General features: G+C 33.0%; 1 protein-coding gene across 1 annotated transcript in view; it reads left to right on the plus strand.

Annotated features, from left to right (window-relative positions):
* The window catches only part of LOC132716586 (TBC1 domain family member 5-like), a gene marked incomplete at its 3' end in the record, with an annotated part of 55,569 nt that extends 34,594 nt beyond the window's left edge, over positions 1-20,975 (plus strand). Inside the window, 11 exon segments of the mRNA XM_060699891.1 lie at positions 223-395; positions 2,157-2,163; positions 2,165-2,300; positions 3,008-3,014; positions 3,387-3,411; positions 9,804-9,879; positions 10,634-10,795; positions 18,459-18,694; positions 19,079-19,178; positions 20,300-20,379; positions 20,901-20,975. Of these exon segments, the coding sequence (XP_060555874.1) occupies positions 223-395; positions 2,157-2,163; positions 2,165-2,300; positions 3,008-3,014; positions 3,387-3,411; positions 9,804-9,879; positions 10,634-10,795; positions 18,459-18,694; positions 19,079-19,178; positions 20,300-20,379; positions 20,901-20,975 (1,077 nt within the window).
* Between the last annotated feature and the right edge of the window lie 5 nt (positions 20,976-20,980).

The raw sequence follows: 20,980 nt of genomic DNA on the forward strand, positions 1-20,980 counted from the left end.
TACTTAACTAAGGATTGCTGGCATGCTTGGGTTCAAAGCCAGTCAGGGGTAAACTGTTGTTTTAAGTTGAGAAAGAAAGTTTATCGTCATTGCTTAGTGCTGGTTGGTTTCACAAACAGATTTTTGAGGGTGTGCATATAAGCCTATAGCTTCCTACAATCTTTGACTAAAATAAACATCTGTGTAAACTTATATAATAATTGATGATAATTATTGTTGCAGCAAGCTACAGATCCTTCATGCTCCCAGCCGTTTGCCAGACCACAGGATCTGAACCCTTCTAATGTGATTGTGACAAAACTGACCCGAATACAGGACTATCTGCTGAAGAAAGCTGACCTTGAACTTCATATGCATCTAGAGAGACATGAAATAGCTCCTCAGATATATGGCATGTAAGTGAATGAAGAATTATACTAAAAATATTTAACTTAAAGGCTCATTATGCCTCAGAAATGCTTTAATTTTTATTTCTCAAAAGCTTCTTAAATTTTGTTGTGCTTTAATAGTATTGTCATGCTATAGAAAAATTAACTACATGTTGAATTTTCTTGTTATATGTTATATTATGTATTTACTTTATATTTCGGAACTCGGCAAATGTGGGTTTTTCCATGCTAATCACCCGTTTACTGTTAAAGTTTCACAGTGCACTGGTCACAATAGATTAATCAACCTGTTGCGCGTATTTATGAAGCTGTAACTGTAATGTTTGTTTGTACCCCCGGTTTAGCTGGGAAAAACCCAAAATATTCTTTATTCTGGAGTAAGTCTATTTCGGAACCTTAGAGGATAAAACATTTTCTGTAGCTGCAAATCAAATCGTAACTGCCATTTACTTGTAAGACTGGTTGTATTGAATATAAATGAAGCGGTGCTAGTGTATATACATGTATAACAGTAGGGAAGTTTGTCATGTTGTATTTTTGCACAAAATGATAAGATCATTTTCCTGCTGTCATTTATCACTGCTTCATATTGTAAAAATGTATCCAAATTCTATTCCCTAGTTGTTATTCACAGACTATCAAGTGTTTGAATATAAAATACAGCTTTATTCATCATATCCCCACTCCTGTAGTGTGGTATTAATTTCATAAAATATGTGATTTGTTATAGAATGTTGTTATATTTTATAGCTTTGTTGGTTACATAATGTTATTTGATAACCACTAAATGATGTAAAAGCTATTAAAAATACTCTATTTAATGCTTTAATTGATGGTGTGAAATTTTACGATATGAATACAATTATTGAGGACTACGAAATTCCAGAAACTATCAATTTGTCTTTTATGCTGGTATTCGGTGACAATTTTATTACAACATTACTGGATTAATTCATGAGGGAAAATGTAATTTTGATTGAAAATTTTATTAAAGATGTCAATTTAACAGCAAAAATGAATGTCAAGCTTCATTCTGTCTTTAATTCCTTTGTTGCCAATAATTATATATATTAGATATATTAAAATTCCATATTTGCCCGAGACGAATTTTAGGAGTCACATGCTAAAACAGTGTTTCCTACATTATGCTTTTTATATGGACATAATTTATAGTTAGTGTAACTGTCATATGAAAAAAGCATTTAATTATCTGAATAGTAACTCTTGTTTTGGGTTTGTATAATTATAATCCATTGACTCAAAGTAGATTCATAAAATTTTTACTAAGAATGTGTTTTAAATATTCCTGTAGATATATTTCCAGTATATGGATGGGTCATCTTTATCATAGTTACACTTGTGTATCATGTTGCCACAGTTATTAAAGTCTAATAAATAACTTTGTATGTTCAACATGATCGCTGAGACATGGACATGAAAAACAAGCTGTTGAGTTATTTAGAATACAATGTAATGTCTTTTTTGATAAAAAAAAAACATTTTGTATATTTAATTTATTTTTTGTTTGTTCTCTGGCTACCTATCAAATTGTTGTAGGTCTCCAGATTATACTGGGAAAAAATTCATTTAAAGACCATGTGATTGAATGTTGTTCTGACCTATAAATATGTATAAGGACTGAAAATATATACAGTTATTCATGATATAAGATTACTTCAATGGAAGACAAATTATTGCCCTCGAAACTCATAATTATGCAATTCAGAAGTTATCTTAACACTTTGAAGATGATATGATTATTTCCAGTCGCTGGGATCCGTCTTGCTGTTTGGAGGGAATTCCCGATGCAAGATTTGCTAGTTTTGTGGGACGCAATATTTGCAGATGGTATAGGATTTGATCTGGTCGATTTTATCTTTGTTGCCATGTTGCTTTACCTTAGAGACCATTGTGAGTGTTCTTTGTTTTTTCTTTCTTACCGATATCTCTAATAAATGCTCCTGTTGGAGAAAAATTCTTTTGTAATGGAAGTTAAAAGTGTTGTTTTAACCCTGATAACTTTCTTTACTTTAAGAAAAACAAATATTTACTGTCTGAAATAATTCATGCAGAGGCATCTAAGTTGGTTTTCAACAAGATAAATTGTTAATTAGCTTTAAGACCTTCATAGCATTAGAGTAACTAAGACTAATCTTACACACCGAAAGTGTCCAAAAGGTTGAAGTAATAAGAAGCTATAAAGTACTTTGCCAAGGCAATGTCTTAAAATTTGGTTTCAGTATGTGTAAAAGATTTATCTCAATTTATCTAATTAAACTAAAATTTTAAATGAACTTTTGTTTGAATTCAAATGTTATTCTTCTTTATATCAGCTGTGTTGAAAATTCCCTTTATTAAAAGACCATCTTTAAACAAAAAACTAGAAAGAAAAACAATGTTTCAGTGATATCTAAAATAGGTTTTCATGTAAAGTAGTAAAATAGTTTTGTGAAACTATCTTAATTTAATCTCAGGGAGATTGTCATGTCAAGTATGAAGTTAAAAGGTCAAGGTTAAAACATACTTGAAACTGTAAATTAAGCAACTTTTCCCTTATGACTAATTATTATCAATTGTGTTATTCATGTTATACATGTATTTCTTTATATATAAACCAGTTCAAGTGTAATTATCTTTTAATATTAAAATAAATGTTAAACTAAATTTACAATAAAGGTAAAAAGTGTTGCAGTGTATTGGATAATGGATTCTGAATTTATTGTAATATTTTTCCAGTTTATCGAGTGACTTACCAGTCAGTCATAGTATTGTTGTTGTATTGTGATATAACGGATATTAATTCTTTTTATATCATTTTTCCAGTAATTATTATTCGAGTGACTACCAGTTTCATTAGTTTTTGTGGTGTATTGTGATATAACGGGATATGAATTCTTTGTTATATTTTTCCAGGTATTATCGAGTGACTACCCTTCATGTTTGATCAATTGATGAGAATATCCCCAGTAGGTGATAATACATTTTCTTCATGACAAGGCCCCGCCATCTTCGAGACCCTCATGTAATACATCTGTTTTACTGAACATTTTAAAATGTAATTGTTTGTGTCTTTATTATTTAGTTTTCATTTGTTTGTTTATTTGTTTTTTATAATGACATTGTGCATAAAACACATTCTTGTTTTATGCACAATGTCATATTAATAAAACAAAAATAAACAAACAAATGAAAACCTGATAAATAAAGACACAAACAAACATTGTGCATAAAAACAAGAATGTTGATCTTAACAATTTAGCTTTGCAATATAAATAATTATCAATAGTGAGCTCATTTAACTTACCCTTGCATCTGCCCATATACATGTAGCTGAAGGGAGAGCGTAGGTTTGTTAACTATGAGTAACTGGTTTGATCTTATGGGAGAGCATAGGTTTTTTAAACTATGAGTAAACTGGTTTGATTCTTATGGGAGAGCATAGGTTTTTTAAACTATGAGTAACTGGTTTGATCTTATGGAGAGAGCATAGGTTTTTTAAACTATGGGTACTGGTTTGATCTTAGGGAGAGCATAGGTTTGTTTTAACTATGGGTAACTGGTTTGATCTTTTTGGAGAGCATAGGTTTGTTAACTATAGGTAACTGGTTTGATCTTAAGGGAAGAGCATAGGTTTGTTAGATAATTGGTAACTGGTTTGATCTAAAGGGAGAGCATATTCGTTTAACTATAGGTAACTGGTTTGATCTTTATGGAGAGATAGGTTTTGTTAAACTATGGGTAAACTGGTTTGATCTTTTGGAGAGCATAGGTTTGTTAACTATGTAGGTAACTGGTTTGATCTTTAAGGAAGAGCATAGGTTTGTTAGATATTGGTAACTGTTCCCCACCACGTTTTGATCTAAAGGGAGAGCATAGGTTTTGTTAAATATTAGGTAACTGGTTGATCTAAAGGGGAGAGCATAGGTTTTTAGCTCACCTGAGCATTTGCTCAGGGTGAGCTATTAGGAATCACTCTTCGGTCCGTCGTCTGTCGTTACGTCGTACGTCGTCCGTTGTCCGTTCACACTTTCAAACGACATCTCCTCTGAAAAACCATAAGGCAGATCATAATGAAAACTTCACAAGGGATTTCCTTGTTGTGAAACCTTAACAAAGTTGTTCAAAGAATTCCATTCCATGGAGAACTCTGGTTGCCATTGGCAACCAAAAAGAAAAAACTTTATTAAACATCTATCTTCTAGAAAACCCAAAAAAGCTAGAGCTTAGATATTTGGCATGAAACAATCTTCTAGTGAGTTGATCTACCAAGATTGTTCAAATAAAATCCCTGTGGGGTCAAAATTGGCCCCGCCCCAGGGGTCATTGATTTTCCCTATAGGCATATAAGTAAAAAACTTAAAAAATCTTCTTTTAAAGAACCCAAAGAGCGTTATGGACCTAAGATATTAAGGCATGAAACATCTTCTAATGAGTGTTCTACCAAAGATTGTTCAAATAAAAAAGCCCTGGGGTCAAAATTGGCCCCGCCCCAGGGGGTCAATTGATTTTCCTTATATGCATTATAGTAAAAACTTAAAAAATCTTCTACTAAAAACCCAAAAGAGCTAGAGCCTTAGATATTTGGCATAAAAACATGTTCTAATGGATGTCTACCAATTTGTTTCAAATAAAAGCCCTGGGTCAAAATTGGCCCCGCCCCAGGGGGTTCATTGATTTCCCTAATGCATTATAGTAAAAAACTTTTAAAAAAATCTTTCTTTTAAAGAACCCAAAGAGCTAGACCTAAGATTTAAGCATGAAACATCTTCTAATAAGTGTCTACCAAGATTGTTCAAATAAAAGCCCTGCGGGTTTAGGGTCAAAATTGGGGCCCCGCCCAAGGGGTCATGATTTTCGCTTATATGCATATATAGTAAAAACTTAAAAAAAATCTTCTTCTACAAAAACCCAAAGAAGCTAGAGCTTAGATAATTTGTACATTAAACATGTTCTAATGGATGTCTACCAAGTTTGTTCAAATAAAAGCCCTGGGGTCAAAATTGGCACCGCCCCAGGGGGTCATTTGATTTTCGCCTATATGCAATAGTAAAAACTTTTAAAAAAATCTTCTATTAAAGAACCAAAAGAGCTAGACCTAAGATATTAAGCAATGAAACATCTTCTAATAAGTGTCTACCAAGATTGTTCAAATAAAAGCCCTGGGTCAAATTGGCCCCGCCCCAGGTCATGATTTTCCCCTACATGCATAAAGTAAAAACTTTAAAAAAATTTCTTCTAAAAAAACCCCCAAAGAGCTAAGCTTAGATATTTTTTGGTGTTTAAACATGTTCTAATGGATGTCTACCAAGTTTGTTCAAATAAAAGCCCTGGGTCAAAATTGGCCCCCGCCCCAGGGTTCATTGATTTTCCCTATATGCATTATATAAAAAAAACTTAAAAAAATCTTCTCTTAAAGAACCCAAAGAGCTAGAGCTAAGATATTAAGCATGAAAAACATCTTCTTATCAGTTGTTCTACCCCCAAAAAAAGTTTGTTCAAATAAAAGCCCTGGGGTCAAAAAATTTGGCCTCGCCCCAGGGGTCATTTGATTTTCCCTATTGTATATAGTAAAAACTAAAAAATTCTTTTAAAGAACCAAAGAGCTAGAGCTAAGATATTTAGCATAAAACATGTTTCTAATGGGGTGTCTACAAATTTTTTCAATAAAAGCCCTGGGTCAAAAGAAATTGGGCCCGTTCCCAGGGGTCATTGATTTTCCCTATATACATAGAGTAAAAAGTTAAAAATCTTCTATTAAAGAACCCAAAGAGCTAGAGCTGAGATGTTTAGCATGAAACATGTTCTAATAGATGTCTACCAAGTTTGTTCAAATAAAAGCCCTGGGGTCAAAATTGCCCTGGCCCCAGGGTTCATTGATTTTTCCCTATAATGCATATAGTTAAAAAACTTTAAAAAATCTTCTCTTAAAGAAAACCCAAAGAGCTTGAGCTAAGATAAATAGGCATGAAACATCTTTATCAGTGTCTACCAAGATTGTTCAAATAAAAAGCCCTGGGGTCAAAAAATTGGCCCCGCCCCAGGGGGTCATGTATTTTCCCCTATATGCATTATAGTAAAAAACTTAAAAATTAAAGAACCCAAAGAGCTAGAGCTAAGATATTTAGCAATAAAAACATTGTTCTTAAATGGGGTCTACTACAAATTTGGTTTCAAATAAAAGCCCGTCCCAGGGTCATTGAAATTTCCCTATATACATAGAGTAAAAAGTTTAAAAATCTTCTATTAAAAAACCCAAAGAGCTAGAGCTGAGATATTTAGCATGAAACATTTCTAATGGATGTCTACCAAGTTTGTTCAATAAAAGCCCTTGGGGTTTTTAAAATTGGGCCCTGCCAGGGGGGAGGGGGTTGTTGGCAAAAGTCATTGTTATTCATAATTTGTGTTTAGTAAAATCTTAACATCATGAAATATGTTTCAAATGGGTGTCTTCCAAGTTTGTTCCAAATTTTAAAAGCCCTTTTTGGTTTAAACTGGCGCGGGGCCCTGAGGGCCTGATGTTCAGAGGTGTGAGGCGACCCCCCAGGGCCATCAAGGCCCTCTTGTTTAACTATAGGTAACTGGTTTAGACCTCTTTGGGAAATATAACTAGTAACTGGTTTGATCTTTTGGGGAGAGCATAGGTTTGTTAACTATCTAAAGGGAGAGCATAGGGTAACTTATAGAAGATCTTTTGGGAGAGCATAGGTTTGTGGAACTATGGGTAACTGGTTTGATCTAAAGGGGAGAGCAATAGTTTTTAACTATGGGTAACTGGTTTGATCATTGGAGAGCATAGGTTTATTTAACTATAGGTAACTGGTTTGATCTTTTGGGAGAGCATAGATTTGTTAACTATAGGTAACTGGTTTGATCTTATGGGAGAGCATAGGTTTTTTAACTAATGGGTAACTGGTTTGATCTTATGGGAGAGCATAGGTTTGTTAAATATTGGTGAAACTGGTTCTTTGATCTAAAGGGAGAGCATAGTTTGTTTTACTATAGGTAAATGTTTGATCTTATGGGAGAGCATAGGTTTTTTTAGTCCCCTACCCGTTTCAACCGGAGGGGACTTTAGGTTTGACCCTCCGTCCGTCTGTCTGTCAGTCAGTCAGTCCGTCCGTCCACAAAACTGGATCCCACGATAACGCAAAATGTACTGAAAATATTTTAATGAAACTTGATATATGGATAGATGGCAGTATGGAGATTATGCACGTCTTTTTTTTTTCTTCCTATGTGAAAACTTCTGGTTGCTATGGCAACAAATAGCCTGAAAATATGGCAAATTTAACACATAAACTGGATCCCGCGATAACGCAAAAAGTACTGAAAATATTTTTATGAAACTTGATATATGGATAGATGGCAGTATGGAGATTATGCACGTCTTTTTTTTTTTCTTCCTATGTGGAAACTTCTGGTTGCTATGGCAACAAATAGCCTGAAAATATGGCAAATTTAACACATAAACTGGATCCCGCGATAACGCAAAAAGTACTGAAAATATTTTTATGAAACTTGATATATGGATAGATGGCAGTATGGAGATTATGCACGTCTTTTTTTTTCTTCCTATGTTGAAAATTCTGGTTGCTATGGCAACAAATAGCCTGAATTTCAAGATTTCTGATTTAAATTTTTCAGCTTTTTCACTATAAGTTCTTTATTTCTTAAGGTGTTTACTTCAAACTTTAAATATAAGTTTCTGGTCATCAACCACATCATATGTGACAAGGTTTACAACTCTAGCACAAAAATTATCAGTATTACCTCCCTTGAACTTAGAATTTTTATGAAAAAAATGTTGTCTTTTTTAAATAACTTCTTTATTTCCTAATGTATCTACTTCAAACTTCATATATATGTTTCTTATTATCACTCAACATTTTTGAGAAGGTTAACTACTCTAGCAAGACTATTTCCAGAATTATGTCCCCCTTGAACTTAGATTTTTTTCGAGAAATTGGTATTTTTCACTCCAACTTCTTCATTCATTATAGGATTTACTTTAAAATCCCACATCGTAATAATATGACAAGGTTGTATAAACATAATTTCCTTGCTAGGCAGGGAAACTTAACACATTACTGTGATATAGACAAACTTAGAACTCAAAAGATTTAAGTTCATTCATGTCATTCATTCACTGGTAAAATTGACTGGCCTGTAGGGGACTTATGGATTGCTTGCAATACTATGACAATTGCTTGTTAACTATAGGTAACTGGTTAGATCTTTTGGAAGAGCATAGGTTTGTTAACTATAGGTAACTGGTTTGATCTTATGGGAGAGCATAGGTTTTTTAACTATGGGTAACTGGTTTGATCTTATGGGAGAGCATAGGTTTGTTAACTATAGGTAAATGGTTTGATCTTATGGGAGAGCATAGGTTTTTTAACTATGGCTAACTGGTTAGATCTTTTGGGAGAGCATAGGTTTGTTAACTATAGGTAACTGGTTTGATCTTATGGGAGAGCATAGGTTTTTTAACTATGGCTAACTGGTTTGATCTAAAGGGAGAGCATAGGTTTGTTAACTATAGGTAACTGGTTTGATCTTATGGGAGAGCATAGGTTTGTTAACTATAGGTAACTGGTTTGATCTTTTGGGAGAGCATAGGTTTGTTAACTATGGTAACTGGTTTGATCTAAAGGGAGAGCATAGGTATGTTAACTATAGGTAACTGGTTTGATCTTATGGGAGAGCATAGGTTTGTTAAACTATAGGTAACTGGTTTGATCTTTTGGGAGAGCATAGGTTTGTTTAACTATGGGTAACTGGTTTGATCTTATGGGAGAGCATAGGTTTTTTAACTATGGCTAACTGGTTTGATCTAAAGGGAGAGCATAGGTTTGTTAACTATAGGTAACTGGTTTGATCTTATGGGAGAGCATAGGTTTGTTAACTATAGGTAACTGGTTTGATCTTTTGGGAGAGCATAGGTTTGTTAACTATGGGTAACTGGTTTGATCTAAAGGGAGAGCATAGGTATGTTAACTATGGGTAACTAGTTTGATCTAAAGGGAGAGCATAGGTTTGTTAAATATTGGTAACTGGTTTGTTCTTAAGAGGATAGGTTTGTTAACTATGGGTAACTGGTTTGATCTTATGGGAGAGCATAGATTTGTTAACTATAGGTAACTGGATTGATCTTAAGGAAGAGCATAGGTTAACAAACCTATGCTCTCCCATAAGATCAAACCAGTTACCCAGAGTTTATGGTCATTTAATTTAGAAATCATGTGGAATTAGTAGTTAACTGTTGATCACTTGCCGAGAAATCGAGAATGCTTGTTAAGATATTCAGAAAACCCATTTGTCGTTTCAACAGTTTTTATAATTATGTCCTTTAAATAATTAATTAATTAATTAACAAACATGCTTTCATTAACAGTAGACTTCTATTCCTTGCAGCAATATCCTCGTCCACCAAAATATACGTACCAAAGTGTTCAAACTGCTGAAAGAAGTCAGCCTCAACAACCTAAAGGTGAGAATTTAGTTTTAATTCTGTATATTTAATGTAAAATATATAATAAACCTTACCAATATAATGTTTTTTGAAGATATATACTTTTATTAAAGACTGCATAAAAATTATTATGTTTAAATTTAATGCATGTAAAAACATGCAATAATTTTACGCAGCACATGAATGTGAACTAAAGAATTGTATCAGTGAAAGCGTACTTATTCTAAACATAAAACTAATACTTTTTGCTAAAATATTAATATTTTTTTAACTTTATATTGTTTTAAATAAAAGATAGGATAATTGTCGTATTTAAAGCATAACTACAAATGGCATGCTATAGTTGAATGGGATTATTCAGCCTTTTAAATGTGTAATATGATAATACTGTATATAATAATATTATAGCCATGGAGAAAAAAAATAGGGCAAAAATAGGTTACAACATTGGGTAAAGTTTGTTGGTTGATTAAGCTCAGGTAAAGAAAGTGTATCAAACTTTATAGAACATCTAGAATTACTTGAATTTGTTAGTTTTGTTACATCTGGGAAAACCAGGGATTTAGTTAGGAAAAACCAACATTTGGCGAGTTCTGAAGTTGACATAAAAATATTGATACATCAAGTTAAATTATGAAACTGTGTATTAAATTGTTGGTTTGGGATTTTAAATATAAGAAATAAATAAACATATATGTAAAAATATAAATCAAACAGTGTATTTTTAGAATTGTGCGTTATTTTATGAAGGGTTATTTGTTTATACCGACAGCTTCTGCAAGTTCAAAGCCACACTCAAGTTCTAGTTCACTGCAGTCATTTACCCGTAAATTCTACACCACGTCCCGACCTAAATCACTAACTGTGACAGGTCGACAAAAAATATCTAAGTCATCCAGTGAACCCATGAACTTGCAGACCGAGATATCACCAGGTAGAATAGATATTGTGTCAGGCCCGCATGAATTTAAGTGTTTGTTTTTTTTTCTATTTTCATTCTTTTTATGAATTTTATTTACACTTGCTTGCATTTTCAAACCATTTTTCGTATTATTTTTTTTAGTTAGTTGTACAAAGATTATTTTGCTGGTGTATAATAAATATATCAATGGAAAAAGAGTTTTTATTCAAAATTTATTGATTTTAAGTAGATATGTCTTACTTTTTAGCTCACCTGTCACAAAGTGACAGGGTGAGCTTTTGTGATCGCTTTTCGTCCGGCGTCCGTCCGTCCGGCGTCCGTCCATAAACTTTTACTTTAAATGACATCTCCTCATAAACCACTAAGCCAATTTCATCCAAACTTCACAGGAATGTTCCTTTGGTGGTCACCTTTAAAAATTGTTCAAAGAATTTAATTCCATGCAGAACTCTGGTTGTCATGGCAACCGAAAGAAAAAACTTTAAATATCTTCTTTTAAAAAACCATAAGAGCTAGAGCTTAGATATTTGGCATGAAACATCTTCTAGTGAGTGTCTACCAAGTTTGTTCAAAAAAAAGCCCTCGGGTCAAAATTGGCCCCTCCCCAGGGGGTCATTGATTTTCCCTATATGCATATAGTAAAAACTTAAAAAATCTTCTTTTAAAGAACCCAAAGAGCTAGAGCTAAGATATTTAGCATGAAACATGTTCTAATGGGTGTCTACCAAGTTTGTGCAAATAAAAGCCCTGGGGTCAAAATTGGCCCCGCCCCGGGGGGTCATTGATTTTCCCTATATGCATATAGTAAAAACTTAAAAAATCTTCTTTTAAAGAACTCAAAGAGCTAGAGCTAAGATATTTAGCATGAAACATGTTCTAATGGGTGTCTACCAAGTTTGTTCAAATAAAAGCCCTGTGGTCAAAATTGGCCCCGCCCCGGGGGGTCATTGATTTTCCCTATATGCATATAGTAAAAACTTAAAAAATCTTCTTTTAAAGAACTCAAAGAGCTATGGCTAAGATATTGAGCATGAACCATGTTCTAATGGGTGTCTACCAAGTTTGTTCAAATCAAAGCCCTGGGGTCAAAATTGGCCCCGCCCAAGGGGGTCATTGATTTTCCCTATATGCATATAGTAAAAACTTAAAAAATCTTCTTTTAAAGAACCAAAAGAGTTAGAGCTAAGATATTTAGCATGAAACATGTTCTAATAAGTGTCTACCAAGTTTGTTCAAATAAAAGCCCTGGGGTCAAAATTGGCCCCGCCCCGGGGGGGGGGGTCATTCATTTTCCCTACATGCATATAGTAAAATCTTAAAAAACCTTCTTTTAAAGAACTCAAAGAGCTATGGCTAAGATATTTAGCATGAAACATGTTCTAATAGGTGTCTACCAAGTTTGTTCAAATAAAAGCCCTGGGATTAAAATTGGCACTGCCCCAGGGGTCATTGATTTTCCTGATATGTGTATAGCAAAAAACTTTAAAAATCTTCTTTGAAAAAACCCAAATAGCTAGAGTTAAGATATTAAACATGAAACATCTTTTAGTGAGTTTCTACAAAGTTTGTTCAAATAAAAGACCTGGGGTCAAAATTGGCCCCGCCCCGGGGGTCATTGATTTTCTTTATATGTGTATAGCAAAAACTTAAAATCTTCTTTGAAAAAACCCAAATAGCTAGAGTTTAGATATTAAGCATGAAACATCTTTCTAGTAAGTGTCTACAAAGTTTGTTCAAATAAAAGCCCTGGGGTCAAAACTGGCCCGGCCCCAGGGGTGTCATTGTTTTTAACTATACATGTATGTGTATAGTAAAAACATAAAAACAATCTTCTTTTAAAAAGCCCAATGAGCTAGAGCTTAGATGTGTAGCATGAAACATCTTCTTATGGGTGTCTACCAAGTTTGTGCAAATAAAAGCCCTTGGGTTAAATTGACCCTGCAACGTTGGGGGGGGGTGTTGGGGGGGGGGGGCCTATATACAGGTGAGCGACCTCAGGGCCATCATGGCCCTCTTGTTTACATGAAATTTGGTTTTGGTGGGTAGATTCATTTATATTTAAATGTTGTGTTTCAGTGTATTTTAATCTGTGAACATGATAGAATATTTTGAAAGTAATGGAGATATTACAGTTTATCTTAATTTTGACATTTGTATGCTTTTATTTTCTAATTTTTAGAACTGATTTTTTGTTTTATTTTTGAAGACAGAAGCTTATTTTTTTGATGTCTTAACTTCTGATGAAAATGGACCCATAGCAAATTTAGTTATTTACTTATTTTAGTGTGGTGCATTATTGAAATGTTTTTACATCTTTTATCCACTCGCAAAAGGCAAAAGGGATGGTAGAAATTATTTTAAGTCTCTGTCTGTGTGTCAGTGAGTGCATCCAAAATTTGTGCAGAGTATAACTCTAAAATCACTTGAGTGATCGTCATACACTGGCATAGCACATTGGTAGGAAGTGCAGTGTGCAAGAACAATAACTCTATCTTGCCTAGTTTTAAAGTTATTGCCCTTTATCAGATTTACTTGAAAAAAAAATTGTCTGGAGAATATCTTCAAAAGTAGTGGGATTTTCTTCAAACTTCACACATTGACAGTGCACATAGGTAGGCTGTGCATTATGCAAGAACAACTGTTACTTCTTCACAATGAGGGGATTAAAATTGTGTAGCATGGCAATTATTAAATAGTTTATTTCTTTGTTTGAATTACCTAAGTAATGTTGTTTTTTTTCTAAGTCTTTATACAATAAATGGTGGTATTAATGTGTTTTTACATCTGTATATATAGCTCTTTAGGGAGATGTTACTATAGTTTCTAATTTGTTTTATCCAACAATCATTTCCCCACTTCATTTATCATTCCTTTTTGTTCCAACTTTAGTTTAACTAATTTATCAAGGGAATTATGGTGATAATAGATTAAGCGTTGATCAAACGTGTAGACTGGTCATGCATTTGACCTAGATCTGATTATCCTAAAAATATGAGTTTTATAAAATATTTCGAGGGTATAGCGCAAGACTGTAGTAACTGTATATTTGTAAATTTTACAAGAGAGACAAAAAACATTCTGTTTTAAATGTTATTCTATCATTTGTTAAGATTTTTTAGAATATGAACAGGAATTGTAGCAGAAAGCAAATGAATTAACAAAAAAATGTTTATCTTATTTTCTTTCTTAGATATTTGGACTGTGCCGAGTTACTACACTCTTGCGCTCAAATGGTAATATATTGAAAATTATTCTGAGTGCAAGACAGTAGTAACTAGACTTACTGCAGTATAACATGCACAAAGTGAGGGCCTCTATGTACAAAATTAATTGCAACACTGTAGTAACTCAATTAAAAATACTTGAAATAAGATAAATGATAGTGTTCAAAGTTACCTTTAATCTTCCTACCACTTGTAACAAAGGGGTAGGTGTTCAAGAAGATGTTTTTTCATTATTGATATTAATTGTGATGTCAATAAAACATTTTTTAAATTTTTTTATTTCAAAAATCTAATTATTTCTTCAATAAGAAATATCTGTTGCCATTTTATACTCACTAAAACAAATGATTTTTATATCCCCCCACAAGTTGTAAGGGGGGGTGTATACTGGAATCAGCTTGTCGGTCCGTCCGGACGTCTCCCTGTCCGGCCGTTTGTCGGTTTTTCCTTGTCCGCCCAATAACTTATGATTTCTTTGACCACCAGTCTTCATATTTGGCATGGAGGCTAGTGATGATTAGTAGATGACGCCTATTGATTTTGAGGTCACTGGGTCAAAGGTCAAGGTCACAGGGGCCTTGACTAAAAAAGCTTGTCTTCCCAATTACTTAAGATTCCTTTGACCCACAGTCTTAATATTTGGCAAACAAAAACAACCTATTTCAAAATTGTAGCCAATAAACTTCTTGAAATTTGTTATTAGGTATTACTTTTTATTGCATATTTCTCGATTCAAATGCCATCATAATACTTCAAAAGAAAGAGTTGAAAGATACACCTTATTATGATGACTTTTAATATACAATGTACATGAATTTTTGGATTTTCTTATGAACTTGTCCGTCCTAAATAAGAATTTGCATTGTTATAAATTTGTTATATATGTTGCTGACCGTATACATAAGATAATTCAGCCTCGACTGACCTATCGGGTCATATTTATCTCATTCAGGCTTAATAACTGTTTGTTTGTTTTGGTTTTACGTCACACCGACACAGTATAGGTCATTTGGCGACATTCCAGCTATTCTGGTGGAGGAAGACCTCAGGTGCCCTATTTCATGCATAATTTCAGGCACGAACGGGCACCTGAGTCAAACCACCGACGTTCCGTAAGCTAGCTGGATAGCTTCCTCACATGAAAGAATCCAAAGTCCCTGTGAGGATTCGAACTCACAGCAGTGAAGGACAAGTGGTTTGAAGTCAACAACCTTAACCACCGGGCCACGGACACCCCATTTTGAGGCTTAATATTATCCTGTTTATCTGGCAGCAACTTGTATAACTAATAATAATTATACACAACATACACATAGAATAATATAGACTTGTAATAAATGATACAGTGATTTCGTTTACACACTGTGAGACAGCCTTGCTGACATTAATATAATCCTCGACTAATGCCTAGGGTTATTTATCACATTCAGTCTATATTCTATCATTAAAAAAAAACTGGAAACAAAGTGATCCTTTGGAAGCATTAATAAAAGTGTACCTTCTGAACAGTACAAATCATTGTCTCTAAGTCACATATCGCAGCAAGTCGCTTAATACAGTGCGACTGAATAGCAGAAATCTTTGGGCAGATTCAAACAGGGTCACATAAGTCAGAAAATCACTGAATACAGTGGGTCACATACTATGGCAGTTTGTACTGTATTGACCTGAGACATTTGAATATTCAATGACCTTAAGTCGGAAATTGTCGGATTTCAAAGTATAATCATACAGATTTTCAAGTTTGGCACAAAAGTATACATGGTTTATGTTACAGAATGTATAACTTAAAAGTTTCTGACACAACAGTTGCCTTAGCTAGCCTTGGTGAAAATGAGTTAATACTCTTAGTTTCAAAGTAAAGGTTGTAGGTTTGAATCTTTATGAAACACCGTTTTTATGGATTTTCAACTTTTCTTTTATTACATTTTGAGAAACTACTACTAAGTTCTTGTGAATGCTAAATCAACCACTATATGATTGTACAAATTGAAATTTTGAAACTTTAGAAATATATAATATATAAAAACCAAAGGTATGATTTTTTTTAAAGAAAAGACATACGAAATTAAAGAAATGATTCATCGATTAATGCTGCATATAATTTGAAAAATAATTAAAGAAATCTGAAAAAAAAGTTGGAAAGTTTCAAACTTGCAACTTAATGTTAACATCAGGCCATCAGGACGTCAATATTAAATAAAGTATCAACAACTATAGTCATATCATTAAAAACAATAACTTAATCGTTATAAATTACAGAAACTTTAAAATTAATGAGTCTCAGGTCAATATTGCCAAACAATACTTGTCAACAGTAAAGCATTGCTAACTTGCTGATACAGTAAAAAATACAAAGGTAGATTAGTTATTTATTTTCTTCATTTTATAAATGTATAAATATAAATGAAGGGTTTACTTATTTAACTGTTAAAACCAATGAAACTGTTGTACATCTAAGATTTCAACTGAAAATTCCATATTCTTTTGCATTTTTAGCAAAATCTTTGAAATACACAGACAAAAAAATGTAGAATGATTCATGCATGTACATCTGTAGTGTCAACTTCTTGAAATGTGATCATTGATGATATCATAATGTATTGCCTTGTGAGTTACTGCAGTCTTACATGAAAAGGTCAGGGCAAATTATTTATTATTTTAGTGCAAGACTGTAGTAACTACACAGTTACAACAGTTTTGCAGAAAAATATTTTTATCTTTTGATTAATACAGTAGAGTATTTATAAAATTGTTATGAAATGAAGTAAAATAAAAACAAAAAAAATTAACACATGATGTAAAATACCAAATAATACAGGAAAATAAAAAGTCATTTTCAGAAAAAATGGTAGTTACTACAGTCTTGCGCTTAACCCTCGATTTACATGTAGATTATATATTCTTCTTTTATCCTCTTGATCTTAACTTCAAGATATTTGGAACTTTTTTCACTGAAAGGTCATTGTAATGTAGAACTGATTGAATACCGGTAGATAAAATAGTGGATAAATTTAGTGGGAAGCTTTGTAGAGTAGTTTTGGTTTAAACATTTTTTTATTCAAGATGAATACACATGTTAATAATTCACAATTTAAAGCAGAAAGGAATTGGACCAATAGAGTTAAACCCTTCAGCAGACAAAGATTTTAAGTTGCTGCTACAAGAGGTTAAAGTCTACAGAGGTTAAATTTATTGTAAAATTTTCTTTAAAATAAAAAATGTTTTTTGTAAAGAACTGACTGCTCTATATAGGGCTACTCTGTCCAGGTTCATATGTAGTTAATAAACTTTATACATTTATTTACAACTGTCACATGACTTATCACAATTTTAAACTTGACCATATCAAAGCAACACAACAATGAATTTCACAATTCCATACATTAAGTTTTTCACAACTTTGATGAATAAATTATTTATTGAAGTTTTCTGTCATTTATTCACATTCAAAAAAATATTCATATTTAGTGTGTCTTTTAAATTATAGATTTGCGTTTTCATTAGCATGTGAATCAATATTTAAGAAATTCATATTTATTTCCATGGATTTTTATTTTGCTCACAAACATGACAAAAGGAAAAAAATGCTATTTTTTTCCAGTAAAAGATATCAAGCTTGTTCTTATAAAATATTTTCATAAAATTGATCAACAGTAAAATATTATTGGTTCCATAATCTTATGGTCGATACTCAAAAAATGTTGTAACATAGAATGCTTGTTATTACATATGAGCCGTGTCACGACAAAACCAACATAATCGGTTTGCGACCAAAATGGATCCAGACCAGCCTGCGCATCCGCGCAGTCTGATCAGGATCCATACTGTTTGCTATCAGTTTCTCTACTTGTTATAGGGTTTGTAAGCGAACAGCATGGATCCTGATCAGCCTGCGCATCCGCGCAGTCTGATCAGGATCCATGCTGGTCGCAAACCCATTATGTTGGTTTTGTCGTGACGCGGCTCATATAAATATTGTTTGTACACAGAATAAAATGTTCCTGAACAAAATATAGTATTCTGCAATTTAAAGTAGGGTTTTATCCATTTAGCAACGATTTTATGCATGTGCTATTAGCTTTAAAGGCAATTTACTTTTCATATTATTTTCATACAAGCATTTTGAAAGTATTTTTATTTTAAAATTCAAACAATAAATTTTGCAGCAGATATTTAGCTTTATACACTTTGATGCAATACTCATGCATTTCAATTTTAAATTTTATTTTATTTTATATTTAGCGAGAAACTTCATTGATATGTTTATGGGATGTAGATTGTAACTTTTGAAGAAATGAAAAGTTTTGATGATTATGATTGTGTTTTATACATGTATAAAGGGTGATGACCATTTTAAAATGGCATCTTACTTACAATTATTTAATATTAAAAAAGAACTGTTTTTTACATGTGTACATTTAAATTTATTTTCTTTCTGTGTTTTACAGATAGTCCTCCACCAGGAAATGTACCTCAGCACAAGAGGGGTTCATCAGCTAGTCTCTCACATGTTGAGGACTCTATGTTCAGGTCGGCACAGTCCAGTGGTAGCCTAACAAAGTTTGAAACCCAGAGTTTGAGGTCAGCTGTCACCACACCGGAAGATTCATCGGTGAATGGAAGTCCAACTCGATATGCTACCATGCCAACTAGAGGGAAACTTAAACACAAAAAACAGGCTGTGGTAATTATGATGAATTTGTGATTACTTTTGTCAGTCAATGACAGATTTTCTTTGTTAAATATTTGATAAAATATTATAACAGTGAAATATACTATGCCTCACTAACTCCTTATACTAATGGTCATTAAAAGTATAAACATAGAATAAATGTAAAAATTTTTCATGCAAATACAGAAGTCCTGTGTACAACTAATATTATTTATTCGTTCACAAATTATATGTATCATGTTTTTGCAGGGCCAATTATGCTGCAGTATATATTTATATTAGCTTAGAATTCAAAATTAATATCTCAAAGATGTTATTAAACATGTTCTTTTGTTTTATTGATCAAACCTTAACATTTGACCATTTTGCTACATGGAACTATTTTTTTTGCTCAAGGATCCTGCTGCAGATGCTGAGATAGCTGCGTTACGAGGTGTTCTACACGATAAGGAATCCATGTGTAATTACTGCGCCAGTAAACTTGACCGTCATATAGGTAAGTCTATGTTTATCAGAAAGCTATCTGCCAAGCTTTTCAATTCAAGTTTTTAGATTCACTTTTCGAAAAAAGCAGAGCAATTGTCATTAACTACACATTGGCATTAGCTTTGGATAACATTTTAGATTAAAAGAACTCCACCGAGGTACAAAACCCTGAAGTCATAAAACTAAAATTTCCTATATAGTTAGGTAGACCACTTTAAATAGAAAGATATGCAAAAATTAAAAAGAAAATAAAGAAAGAAATTATTGGAAAAGTGTATTTTACCCCGATTTGAGTGAAAAGCATTCCAATGCTTTTTAGATTTTTTGTAATTTTTCACAATTTGAATGATTATTCTTGAAAACAGATTGAGCGATTGATAAGCAATTTAGCATACTCGTTATTGGTGTAGACCTGCAACAAATGGGTTATTAATCTCATGGAATTATTTCCAGTCCCCTCATGTCAAAAAAACCTCAGTGGAGTCCCTTTAAGGTTTTGTGTATGGTCATTTACTTCAAAACTTATTAAGCTATCATATTGGCTTGTTAAATGTTGATGCACCTTGTTGTTTCTACCTGTCGCTTATATAACAAGATCAACATATGACCTGGTTTATACTGTTGGAGAGGTAAAGTAGAAATACTAACAAGGAAAATAATTGAACCCAAAACAAAACCAGGTGATTTGTCCCTGTAGTCTGCATCACATCTCATCGATGTATACACCTATTTCATTCCCCTTCTGGCTGAAGGGATGCCTTTAATAGTTGAGGCATAATTGCAGCCGCCGTTTATCCTTGTGTGATCGTAAGAGGCAACTTAATAGTTTGAATAAATGGAGTTTATGCATCTCTAAGCTCCAGCAGGTGAGATGGTTTTGACCCATGGTGTTGCCTTAAGTTTTTTAAGTTTATAACAGCTAACGTTAGCCAAAATTGTCTTTCATGTTTCTAGGCCATATGACCTAAACTGTGTTGGTGAGCTGTAAAACCCTAAAAAAACAAAAACAAACAAACCTGTTTTCATTAAATAAACTTCAGAAACACTACCTAGTATTAATACAGAAATATTAATGTTTTTTATGCAGATTTATTCTATTTGGTGTGATTGATAAACATTGTATAATTTCAGAGAGACTGCAAGCCCAGTTTTTACGTCAAAATTTAGAAAATGAAGACGAGATACTGGTGGCAATAGCTGGAATTAAACAGGTATAACAATTTCTGTGTGCATTACATTCAGTCAGACAAAAGATCAAAGTAATTGATTGTTTGAAAATTTTTGAAAACTGATGAAATTTTGTAAATAAGCAAAAGATGATAGAATTGTTTAGTAGATACTCTCAAAAAATGATTTAATTTGGTACTGCAGTACCAGAGTAATTTTCATCGCTATATTATTTACTGGTAATGCTCCTGTACACCTCAGAAGACAATTTACTGGTATTTGGGTAGGGTAATTTTATAGGGTGTTATGTATCAGAACCCTGTTTATATTGCTGTTTGAGACCTTTGACACCAACTTGAGTATTTAAACAGGGTGCCAGTGTATATAACTATATCTATGCTAGTTATAATTAAAATCCTATTGGACCGGTAAAGATCCAGGCCAGACTGCACAATTATGCAATATGACTGACTGCATAGTTATATCATTTAAAACCTTCAAACCTTTGATGCAGTCATGTATGAAGTTAGTCTAATGTACTTACTCATATTTGTCATGTTTCTAGGTACGAGATGTGTTGAAAGGGACGTTGAGATTTAGTCGCAGTCTTCTAGACGAGGACGATAACGAGATCAGTATCAATGA

This window comes from Ruditapes philippinarum, unplaced genomic scaffold (genome assembly GCF_026571515.1).
Source record: "Ruditapes philippinarum isolate M1 unplaced genomic scaffold, ASM2657151v2 ctg7857_1_1_1_1, whole genome shotgun sequence".
Classification (NCBI taxonomy): Eukaryota; Metazoa; Mollusca; class Bivalvia; order Venerida; family Veneridae; genus Ruditapes; species Ruditapes philippinarum.